General features: G+C 36.9%; 1 protein-coding gene across 3 annotated transcripts in view; it reads right to left on the minus strand.

Annotated features, from left to right (window-relative positions):
- Positions 1 to 473: 473 nt before the first annotated feature.
- LOC117339393 (ADAM 17-like protease) overlaps positions 474 to 12,182 on the minus strand; it is a 54,620-nt gene continuing 42,911 nt past the window's right edge. For 2 of the 3 annotated variants that reach the window (XM_033900956.1, XM_033900955.1), the window contains 6 exons: positions 12,070 to 12,140; positions 9,648 to 9,778; positions 9,183 to 9,258; positions 6,084 to 6,172; positions 4,744 to 4,797; positions 474 to 3,670 (listed from right to left, as the gene is read on the minus strand). In XM_033900956.1, the coding sequence (XP_033756847.1) occupies positions 3,590 to 3,670; positions 4,744 to 4,797; positions 6,084 to 6,172; positions 9,183 to 9,258; positions 9,648 to 9,778; positions 12,070 to 12,140 (502 nt within the window). In that variant the 3' untranslated portion in view covers positions 474 to 3,589. The remainder of the gene's footprint in view (positions 3,671 to 4,743; positions 4,798 to 6,083; positions 6,173 to 9,182; positions 9,259 to 9,647; positions 9,779 to 12,069; positions 12,141 to 12,182) is intronic. The other variant, XR_004535183.1, reaches the window with a different exon arrangement.

Raw genomic sequence — 12,182 nt, forward strand, 5'->3', positions numbered from 1 at the left:
TTTAAAGATTTAAGCATATTTTACCCCTTTGACCTTGCATGAAGGTCAAGGTCATCCATTTGAACAAACTTGGTAGCCCTTCGTCCCAGCGTGCTACTGACCTAACATTAGGTCTCTGGGCCTTATGGTTGTCAAGAATTTGTTTAAAGAATTTAGCATATTTGACCCCTGTGACCTTGAATGAAGGTCAAGGTCATCCATTTGAACAAACTTAGTAGCCCTTCATCCTAGCATGCTACTGACCTAACATTGGGTCTCTGGGCCTTATGGTTATCAAGAAGAAGTTGTTTAAAGAGTTTAGCTTATTTGACCCCTGTGACCTTGAATGAATGTCAAGGTCATCCACTTGAACAAACTTGGTAGCCCTGCATCCCAGCATGCTACAGACCTAATGTTGGGTCTCTTGGCCTTTTGGTTATCAAGAAGAAATTGTTTAAAGAGTTAAGCTTATTTGACCCCTGTGACCTTGAATGAAGGTCAAGGTCATCCACTTGAACAAACTTGGTAGCCCTTTATCCCAGCATGCTACACACCCAATATTAGGTCTCTGGGCCTGTTGGTTATTTAGAAGAAGTTGCAGATGTAAATTGTTTAGACGGATGACGCACGACAGATGATGCCGGACAAAAGGCGATCGCAATAGGTTGTCTCAGGTGACCTAAAAAGCTTGTATTCTCATTCTTTCATATACCCACTCAAACACCCTCACCAACACATCCACACCTCCAAACAATCTTTATGTTCTACATGCACACATCCACACCTACACATCCACACATACACACAATTTTTAAGTTCTTTTCTCCTTTTGTTCTAAAATTAGAAAGACATAAACCCACCCTTATTGTTGAATAACTTGAACTTTTAACACATATTTTTACAAACAGTAACAAATAATAAAACCCTTATTATTTTATTGACCTGAGGATAAGGTCTGAACTACAGAGTACAAAGATAAATATTTCCTGAAACCCCCAGAAAATTAACTAATCATGCGAGTTCCCTGAAAGAACACAGCCTACCACACATTTACTCCCTAGTGTACAGTTATATACTGGACAGAACAAAGCAATCTATGTTAATTCTAAAGACGACAAACAGGCAGCCTGCTTCAAGCAATCAATAGCTGAAACATATCAATTCCAGTGCTCACTGTCTATCTCTGTAATAAAATCTTAACTTTATACAGATTATCAATATTTTACAAACAAACAAAAATTCATTATACAGATTATCAATATTTTACAAACAAAAAAAGTCTTAAGTAGTATATCACATTTCAAAGGCCTCATACCACACAGAAGTTTTAACGAATTATTCAAGAAAATTGGTAAACAATTTTCTGCGCTGAACAAATTGCCTGCAAATTTTTTTTTATGGACTGTATTCTTATAAACTTATTCACACTGAATATGTTCACTCAATAGCACATAAATTTTATGCTGATTAAAAATATATCTCTTGGAAGATGGATAACACCACAGTCTGTACTTATACCATAGAGTGGTATGATCATCCATTTATGACATTAATGTTATTGAACAGTAACTTACCGGGCAGATTACTGTTTCTACCACAATACGCTGTGTTATTCCACTCTCAAGCCATTGTATAAATGTGCTGACTGTTGGATAAATATCTGTTATATACCACTAGTGGAATATGACCTTCCTGTCTGTTGATTGGTCAAGAATTCGAACTTTGACCCAAGCTGCAATTGTTATTGACGGCATCAATAATCTAATGACGTCACATCACCGGGTCGCAGACATCACCGGTACACCTTATTTGCATACCCGAAATTATACTTAGCACATGACTCATGGTTTTTGGATAAAAGTGAGTGTCTTTTGCAACTTTTAAAAAATAACTTACGAGTGTGAAATAAATTCTATATCCAGCAACCACTCGTTGTGTAACCTCTATATCTGACATAAATAAGTTGGATTGTGATAAATGTTTTGTTAAATTCTTCATACTGGAACAATGATAGGCCAGAAAATGTCACATGGTGTGGATATATATCACCCATAATCATCAATACATTTACATTGTTGTGGTTGATATTTGACATTTGTAACAGGTAATTCAAAAACAATTGCAATATAATTTATGTACTATGATATAACTCCTTTCCTTTCATTTCCAAACACCAGTACAAATTGTCGCGATTTTTTTTCACACACTTTCTCCCTCATTTTGGATGTGGAATGAGGGAGATCTCCCTCATTGGAGGTTTCAGAGGCTGACATGTATGGTACAATACTCATTTGCAGGCTTTGATTTGTTTTATCAATGTTCAATACCTCACCCAATAACCACCAGGCCCACTAATACCTCACCCAATAACCACCAGGCCCACTGTCAGATATCCATTCTAATTTCTGTCCTTAACCATTGGACCCAAATGGATGTGACTATATACCCAGTGACCTTGACCTTTGGTAAGTTGACTCATTGTATGAATTTGACTAACAATAATGTTATAACAAAATGTTCATCAGTGAAATGATATAAAGTTTGACCTTGACTTTTGATCCAGTAATCCTGACCTTTAGTCAGTTGACTCTTTTTCTAATGTTGACCAACTTTGCTTCATAATGTCTTAACAAAATGTTCTTCAATGAAAAGATACAAAATTTGATCTTGAAATTTGACTCAGTGACCTTAAAATCCTTGATCACCATAAAAATCATGGCAAGTTCATTTCCAAAAGTATCAATCCAAATAAATGTTCATGGAACATAAACTGAAAGGTTTGTTACAAGTGTGAACGCATTCGGAAGGAGTTCCATATAAAACACACTACGATCACTCTGCTGCCTCTACTAAAATCATTGCACTGACTTAAGTTATATTCAATTGACCACACAATTAAAAAGGTTGTCAATCACTAGGAAATGTAAGAAGTTGTATGACCACCCAAAGTCCTTAGCTAGGATCTGTCTGATTCACAATACATGTAAGGGAAGAATGTAAGGAATTCCAACTGACCTGGTATTTTAGGGGGGTGTCACGTACATGGCAGTACATATGTACCAAACAATTTTTATCACATAACAGTCTCAAGTGTAACAAACCTAGTTTGTCTTTATGTAATGTACCTGTTTTACCTAGTCTAGGAAAAGGACAGGTCACTTGGTTTTCTGCAACTAACTTGCATGATATCTAATGGAAATTCAAAAAATAGATATACTTTTGTAACTGAACAATTGTTGAGCAATAACTTAAAAGAAAAATATGTATCCTTAACATGTAAAACATATATCTGAGCACTTAAATGAAGACCAACAACTGGCAGTTTTCTAGAACTTCTCGACCTCATACATAATTGTTGAACTTTATCGGTTCAATAAAGCATGAGGTTATGGCACTCCTCATAATAATATTACCATATTCACAATAGTCCTGAAAATTACCATATTCTCACCAGAATGATATGGTTCCCAACAGTCCATTCAGAAGCACCAACTGAAACACCATTTCCTCACTTCTACACTTTCATTAATAAATTTTACATAATCGTCTGCCTCAATCAGGAAATTTAGGTGCTTCCAACCTCGCTGATGCCATGTTTTCATTCTTCTTATTAAAACTCTCTCCTTATTATTGGGAAATGAATCTTTTCAGATATGCCAGTACTCATATTTGGTAAGATAGTTTCCTTATTCTGAAATTATAAAACAAAATTAATTATATATATATTTTATACATGTATATGAAATAATGTTTTCAAATCTTTAACCTTTTCATAATCAACACATTGTGTATAGGACACATTGCATTAATGGTTATATATTATGGCTAAAAAAGATGAAGGAAGACAAAAACTTCAGATTTTTTTAAACAAGAGGCCCATGGGGCCTGTATCGCTCACCTGGTTGGATTTGACCAAATGTCAAAATAATGTTCATGTTCAATTTGTTAATACACATACTCTCTAAGGGACTGAAAGACCCTACAGATTATTTTTACAACATAATTGTGTTTAAAGAAACTAAGTCCCTTAGGGTGGGGAAAGACCCTTGGGCCTATTTTTACATAAGAATTGTGTTTATCCCTTAACGTCCAGCGATGCCATACATAGTTATGGGATGGAGGGTCACAGTAACCATTTATGCAAAATCTGTTCCCCTTTCACCAAGGATGTTTCTGACCAAATTGGGTTCAAATCCATTGATAACTTTATGACTAGTAGTGATTTAAAGGAATTTCCTCTATTTCCCCTATTGGGCCCTGCCCCTTTGGCCCCTTGGGGTCAGAGTAAACATTTATCCAAACTCTTTCCCCCTTCCCCAAACGATGTTCCTGGCCAAATTTGGTTGATTTTGCATTTAGAACTTTATTGACTAGTAGTGCTATAAAGACAAATCTCTATTTACCCTATTTGGCCCCACCCTTTAGGCCCAAAGGGGGTCAGAGTCAGTATCTATACAAACTCTTTCCCCCTTCCCCCAAGAATATTCCAGAACAAATTTGGTTCAAATCCATTCATAACTTTATGATAAATAGTGATTTAAAGGATTAACCCCTATTTCCCCTATTTGGCCCCGCCCCTCAGGCCCCTGGGGGTTCAGAGTAAAAATTTATACAAACTCTGTTCCCCTTCCCCCAAGGATTTTCCTGACCAGATTTGGTGAAAATCCATTCAATTCTTTAGGACTAGCTCACCTTCGGGCCAGGTGAGCTAAAAATATTCTATTATACACAAAGAGGAGAAAACTCGTTAACTGTTATACATACCCTCCTAGTCATATTTTCCCTTGATAAACTTTCTTTCTTCTCATTTCTTGCATCCTTTAAAGACATAAAAATCCACATCAGTTTAAAACATGTCATAATTATAACATCATTATATCTCTCAGTCTCACCATGACTTACAACACTTGTCAATTGATGCAATGATAATTTGCCAATCATTTCCAATAATCTTCTTCTAAAGAACCTTGAAGATTTTGTTCAAATGAATTTACAACCACACTTTACAAGTACATTCCTGTTTTTCTAAATGTCTTGTTACCTACTTAGGGAAGAAAGTTCACATGTGACTTTTGAAAACTCACAATCACATAATCTATTTGACCATAGTAGGCTTACATTAATAATATTCTAGTGTTATTGATGGTAGAGCATTTTTGCCAGTGAAATATAGAAATTTATCAACCTAATAAAACTTAAATTTTCACTGCAGCGATGAGCAGTGAAAATATAAGTTTTGCAGTGAAAAGTTTTTTGTTTTTGACCAATCAGGGCGAACCTTTGTGTTCAACTCATTGAAACTTGTCGATTTTTCAAACAAAGAGAAGATAAATAAATTGGTTATTTTGCTGTATTTCTGAAATATCTATACTAGTTTTTGACAAAATACTCACTTGATGTTAGCTATTCATGCAAAGATTCTCCAATAACAGCAGAAAAAACGCTTAAATTGCGTTGAGACTACTCAATTTTCCATGTTTTTAATTTTGTTTTTAAGTATATAAAATGCACTAAAAAGAAAATTGAATTGTTTCCTGTTTAATATAACATATATTTCACTCGTATGACAGAACATTTCGATATTTTATAATATATTTCTATAAAATATCCATATTCTGTCATAATCATAAAATAAATGTTTTATTAAAAGGGAAACCATTCAATATCCTCCATATATTTACCATTACTACTTTGGAGTATTTATTAAATGTGTAGGATGTGTGGGAGGAAAATATTCAAACTAGCTTGATTTAGTTTTTGAGATTTAAATCTTTTGGATCAGATTCCTGAAATCTAGCACTTGGCAAATTTAGTTTCTTAGTCCCAGGTAGAGTATAGGTTGCACTATCTGGGGTCAAAAGACAATATTCCTACAGTCAGACATGTTAAGATTTTTAAAGCATTATATTTGCATTGCATTGAAAAATACTCCCTAAATCTTATAAGAATCAATCAAAAGTTCAATCTTCTCCACACAGAAAGTCAAAATATAAACTAAAAAATAGCAAATTTTTTTTTAGTTTTTCTATCTATATTTTACTGTTAAATCACTACAGCTTTCTCATATCCATGTTTAGTTCACTAAATGGAGGACAGATACTTACCACACATTCAAATATGACGATGAATACCAACCACAGCAAAGATGACAGGAGTAGAATCACCCACACAACATTGTCCTTCAGTACAACCTCTGTAATATATAAACAGGAGTAGAATCACCCACACAACACTGTCCTTCAGTACAACCTCTGTAATATATAAACAGGAGTAGAATCACCCACACAACACTGTCCTACAGAACCACCTCTGTAATATATAAACAGGAGTAGAATCACCCACACAACACTGTCCTACAGTAACACCTCTGTAATATATAAACAGGAGTAGAATCACCCACACAACGCTGTCCTACAGTACAACCTCTGTATTATATAAACAGGAGTAGAATCACCCACACAACACTGTCCTTCAGTACAACCTCTGTAAAATATAAACAGGAGTAGAATCACCCACACAACACTGTCCTTCAGTACCACCTCTGTATTATATAAACAGGAGTAGAATCACCCACACAACATTGTCCTTCAGTAACACTTCTGTAATATATAAACAGGAGTAGAATCACCCACACAACACTGTCCTTCAGTAACACCTCTGTAATATATAAACAGGAGTAGAATCACCCACACAACACTGTCCTACAGTACAACCTCTGTAATATATAAACAGGAGTAGAATCACCCACACAACACTGTCCTACAGTAACACCTCTGTAATATATAAACAGGAGTAGAATCACCCACACAACACTGTCCTTCAGTACAACCTCTGTAATATATAAACAGGAGTAGAATCACCCACACAACACTGTCCTTCAGTAACACCTCTGTAATATATAAACAGGAGTAGAATCACCCACACAACACTGTCCTTCAGTACAACCTCTGTAATATATAAACAGGAGTAGAATCACCCACACAACACTTTCCTTCAGTACAACTTCTGTAATATATATACAGGAGTAGAATCACCCACACTACACTGTCCTACAGTACAACCTCTGTAATATATAAACAGGAGTAGAATCACCCACACAACACTGTCCTTCAGTAACACCTCTGTAATATATAAACAGGAGTAGAATCACCCACACAACACTGTCCTTCAGTAACACCTCTGTAATATATAAACAGGAGTAGAATCACCCACACAACACTGTCCTTCAGTAACACCTCTGTATTATATAAACAGGAGTAGAAACACCCACACAACACTGTCCTTCAGTACCACCTCTGTAATATATAAACAGGAGTAGAATCACCCACACAACACTGTCCTTCAGTAACACCTCTGTAATATATAAACAGGAGTAGAATCACCCACACAACACTGTCCTTCAGTAACACCTCTGTAATATATAAACAGGAGTAGAATCACCCACACAACACTGTCCTACAGAACCACCTCTGTAATATATAAACAGGAGTAGAATCACCCACACAACACTGTCCTTCAGTAACACCTCTGTAATATATAAACAGGAGTAGAATCACCCACACAACACTGTCCTTCAGTACAACCTCTGTAATATATAAACAGGAGTAGAATCACCCACACAACACTGTCCTTCAGTACAACCTCTGTAATATATAAACAGGAGTAGAATCACCCACACAACACTGTCCTTCAGTACCACCTCTGTAATATATAAACAGGAGTAGAATCACCCACACAACACTGTCCTTCAGTAACACCTCTGTATTATATAAACAGGAGTAGAATCACCCACACAACATTGTCCTTCAGCACCTCCTCTGTAATATATAAACAGGAGTAGAATCACCCACACAACACTGTCCTTCAGTAACACCTCTGTAATATATAAACAGGAGTAGAATCACCCACACAACACTGTCCTTCAGTAACACCTCTGTAATATATGAACAGGAGTAGAATCACCCACACAACACTGTCCTTCAGTAACACCTCTGTAATATATAAACAGGAGTAGAATCACCCACACAACACTGTCCTTCAGTAACACCTCTGTAATATATAAACAGGAGTAGAATCACCCACACAACACTGTCCTTCAGTAACACCTCTGTATTATATAAACAGGAGTAGAATCACCCACACAACACTGTCCTTCAGTAACACCTCTGTATTATATAAACAGGAGTAGAAACACCCACACAACACTGTCCTTCAGTACCACCTCTGTAATATATAAACAGGAGTAGAATCACCCACACAACACTGTCCTTCAGTAACACCTCTGTAATATATGAACAGGAGTAGAATCACCCACACAACACTGTCCTTCAGTAACACCTCTGTAATATATAAACAGGAGTAGAATCACCCACACAACACTGTCCTACAGAACCACCTCTGTAATATATAAACAGGAGTAGAATCACCCACACAACATTGTCCTTCAGTAACACCTCTGTAATATATAAACAGGAGTAGAATCACCCACACAACACTGTCCTTCAGTACAACCTCTGTAATATATAAACAGGAGTAGAATCACCCACACAACACTGTCCTTCAGTAACACCTCTGTATTATATAAACAGGAGTAGAATCACCCACACAACACTGTCCTACAGAACCACCTCTGTAATATATAAACAGGAGTAGAATCACTCACACAACACTGTCCTTCAGTAACACCTCTGTAATATATAAACAGTGTTCTTCAGTAACACCTCTGTAATATATAAACAGGAGTAGAATCACCCACACAACACTGTCCTTCAGTAACACCTCTGTAATATATAAACAGGCGTAGAATCACCCACACAACACTGTCCTTCAGCACCTCCTCTGTAATGTATTAACAGAAGACTGGTCACCAGCCCCTAGGATTACCGGTAGTTAAGGACTGACCAGCTAAATTGTGATGCTAGATTACCTCCCCTAGTTTGAGGCTAGTATCAGACATATCCTAGATGTCAACAATTATATAAAGCTCAATGTTATTTATAATTCTAATAATCTAGAGAAAGGGTGACCAGTCTAAAAGAAGAGTAGAATCACCTGGTGGTAATCTGGAAAGAAAATTGATGCATATCACATAACTTTGGTGGTTTGGTAGTGCAGTGGGAATGCACTCGCTGAAACTGTTTTATTTTGTTGGAAGTCTGACTCATTACGTTAGGAATATGGAGCTATGATACACTGATACAAACCTATTCGGTTGATGCTGAAGTAACGGAGGACTCGATACAACCTCTTCACAATGGTGCCAGTTCTAGCACATGTACCCTACAAGAAAATAATTTAAGTTTAATAAACATTATTTTACATGACTTAGTTTCTTTGTTTCTTTGCGAATAAGTACAGCAAACCTTTACTAAACAAGAGGCCCAATGGTCTTGTATCACTCACGTTTCATTCATCTAATATCTGTAAACGCAGTTTGGGAAAAAGTATTTAATACTACCCGTTAGAAATCTTTGTCAGAGCTTGGTATTCTACACCTTATGAGTCTTTGGTGAAATTTACCCATTCACAGGCAGGTAGCCCATACAACAAGAGGCGACTTATTTAGTTCCTCAGCATGCCTGGTGCTCCTGGGGTTATAATCACATACAATGAAGAGAACATATGTGATAGTAACCCCTCAAGTATCGAGATGATCAACAGTAATTTACCTGCTCACAGAAGCCATAACTACAAGGACTACCATCTTGAAGCTGACTTAGATGACTTGGCAATGGTAATGGTGTACAAGGCCCTGTTCTGTTGCCACTCTGACAGCAACGCTGACACAGGTTCTCCTCATCTGGAATAAAAGAGCATCACAGGGATCCAGTATCATATAATTACAACTGAAAAAATAAATTGTATTCTAAATAGTGTGTTTTTTTGTTTTTTTGTTTAACGTCCTATTAACAGCCAGGGTCATTTAAGGACGTGCCAGGTTTAGAGGTGGAGGAAAGCCAGAGTACCCGGAGAAAAAACACCGGCCTACAGTCAGTTACAACCTGGCAACTGCCCCACGTAGGTTTCGAACTCGCAACCCAGAGGTGGAGGGCTAGTGTATTCTAAATATTTAGTATTCTAAATAATAATTTCACAGTATTGAATAACTTACTGGACAAAAAACTATATTTATTCAATTTTGTGTTCTGGGAGAAACAGAATATTGAACTCTGATGTTTGATAATTATACAGAACAGTGAATCCTGACTTTACTGACACTATATGTGACAGAGGCAATGTTTCAGATATGACAATGTGTCAGTAAAGTTGGTATCCACAATGACAGTGGAGACGCCATTCTGGTAGATATTGTAAGATGTTGTCAATGTCACTAGTGGTCAGTAAATCAATTTTTACTGTATCCAATGTGTAAATGTTGTATATGAGAATTAACAAACAATGTCTTTTTGTGTCTATAAACAAAGACAAATTCAAATCTGACTGATTGATATATGGAATCTTACATGGGCCTGTTCCGTGGACAGGAATATCTCAAGCCGAGTGTAAGAGACACAAGATATGATATAGTCCTGTCTATAGAACAGGCCCATCTTCAATTATTTTCACAATAACTTAAGAAAAAAGGTAACAAATTGTAAGGTGTTGTGAAACATATTCATTGGGTCATCATCAATGTCCCATGAAATGTTGGTCATGTATGATATCCCTAGCATCACTGACAGTTCTTAGCTAGAAGGATGAAACAGCTGTATGATATCCCTAGCATCACTGACAGTTCTTAGCTAGAAGGATGAAACAGCTGTATGTTGTCCCTAGCATCACTGACAGTTCTTAGCTAGAAGGATGAAACAGCTGTATGATATCCCTAGCATCACTGACAGTTCTTAGCTAGAAGGATGACACATCTGTATGATATCCCTAGCATCACTGACAGTTCTTAGCTAGAAGGATGAAACAGCTGTATGATGTCCCTAGCATTACTGACAGTTCTTAGCTAGAAGAATGGAACAGCTGTATGATATCTCTAGCATCACTGACAGTTCTTAGCTAGAAGGATGAAACAGCTGTACGATATCCCTAGCATCACTGACAGTTCTTAGCTAGAAGATTGGAACAGCTGTATGATATCCCTAGCATCACTGACAGTTCTTAGCTAGAAGGATGGAACCGCTGTATAATGTCCCTAACATCACTGATGAGTCCTAGCTAGAAGAATGGAACAGCTGTATGATGTCCCTAGTATCACTGACAGTTCCTAGCTATAACGATGGAACAGCTGTATGATGTCCCTAGTATCACTGACAGTTCCTAGCTATAATGATGGAACAGCTGTATAATGTCCCTAACATCACTGACAGTTCTTAGCTAGAAGGATGGAACCGCTGTATGATATCCCTAGCATCACTGACAGTTCTTAGCTAGAAGGATGGAACAGCTGTATAATGTCCCTAACATCACTGATGAGTCCTAGCTAGAAGAATGGAACAGCTGTATGATGTCCCTAGCATCACTGACAGTTCTTAGCTAGAAGGATGGAACCGCTGTATAATGTCCCTAACATCACTGATGAGTCCTAGCTAGAAGAATGGAACAGCTGTATGATGTCCCTAGCATCACTGACAGTTCTTAACTAGAAGAATGGAACAGCTGTATGATGTCCCTAGTATCACTGACAGTTCCTAGCTATAATGATGGAACAGCTGTATGATGTCCCTAGTATCACTGCCAGTTCCTAGATATAATGATGGAACAGCTGTATAATACATCATTATTCAACATATCTTTAAACACTGAATGTACACACAAATAGAAATGTAACACTGTATACTCATTTCGGCTCCTTCATCAAGTAACGACAAAAATCTTTTGTGAGATGATTGTAACTTAAATTAAATATTGGTATCTAAAATCACATTTGATTTTTGTTGTTCTTTTTTTCCTCAAACCAAATTTGTCCCTTTATTTATTTAACGTTAGGTAGATTAGAAACGTACAGGTTCTGCTAAATCAATGCTAGTCATGATAATCAGTAGTCGTCTTTAAGGGACTTTAATTAACAATTGGCAGTCATGACAGACTATACATGGCAGTTGTGACCATTCAGCCACTGTCCTGTTGAACATCTCCTACCTTCACAGATACAGGGGATTTTGCCGACTTGCTGACAATGGTCAAGACATTTACCACCCCTACAAACTCCGCTGAAATCACAAAGAATCACTGACTTATTACTCCATTTTCTG

This window comes from Pecten maximus, chromosome 12 (genome assembly GCF_902652985.1).
Source record: "Pecten maximus chromosome 12, xPecMax1.1, whole genome shotgun sequence".
Classification (NCBI taxonomy): domain Eukaryota; kingdom Metazoa; phylum Mollusca; class Bivalvia; order Pectinida; family Pectinidae; genus Pecten; species Pecten maximus.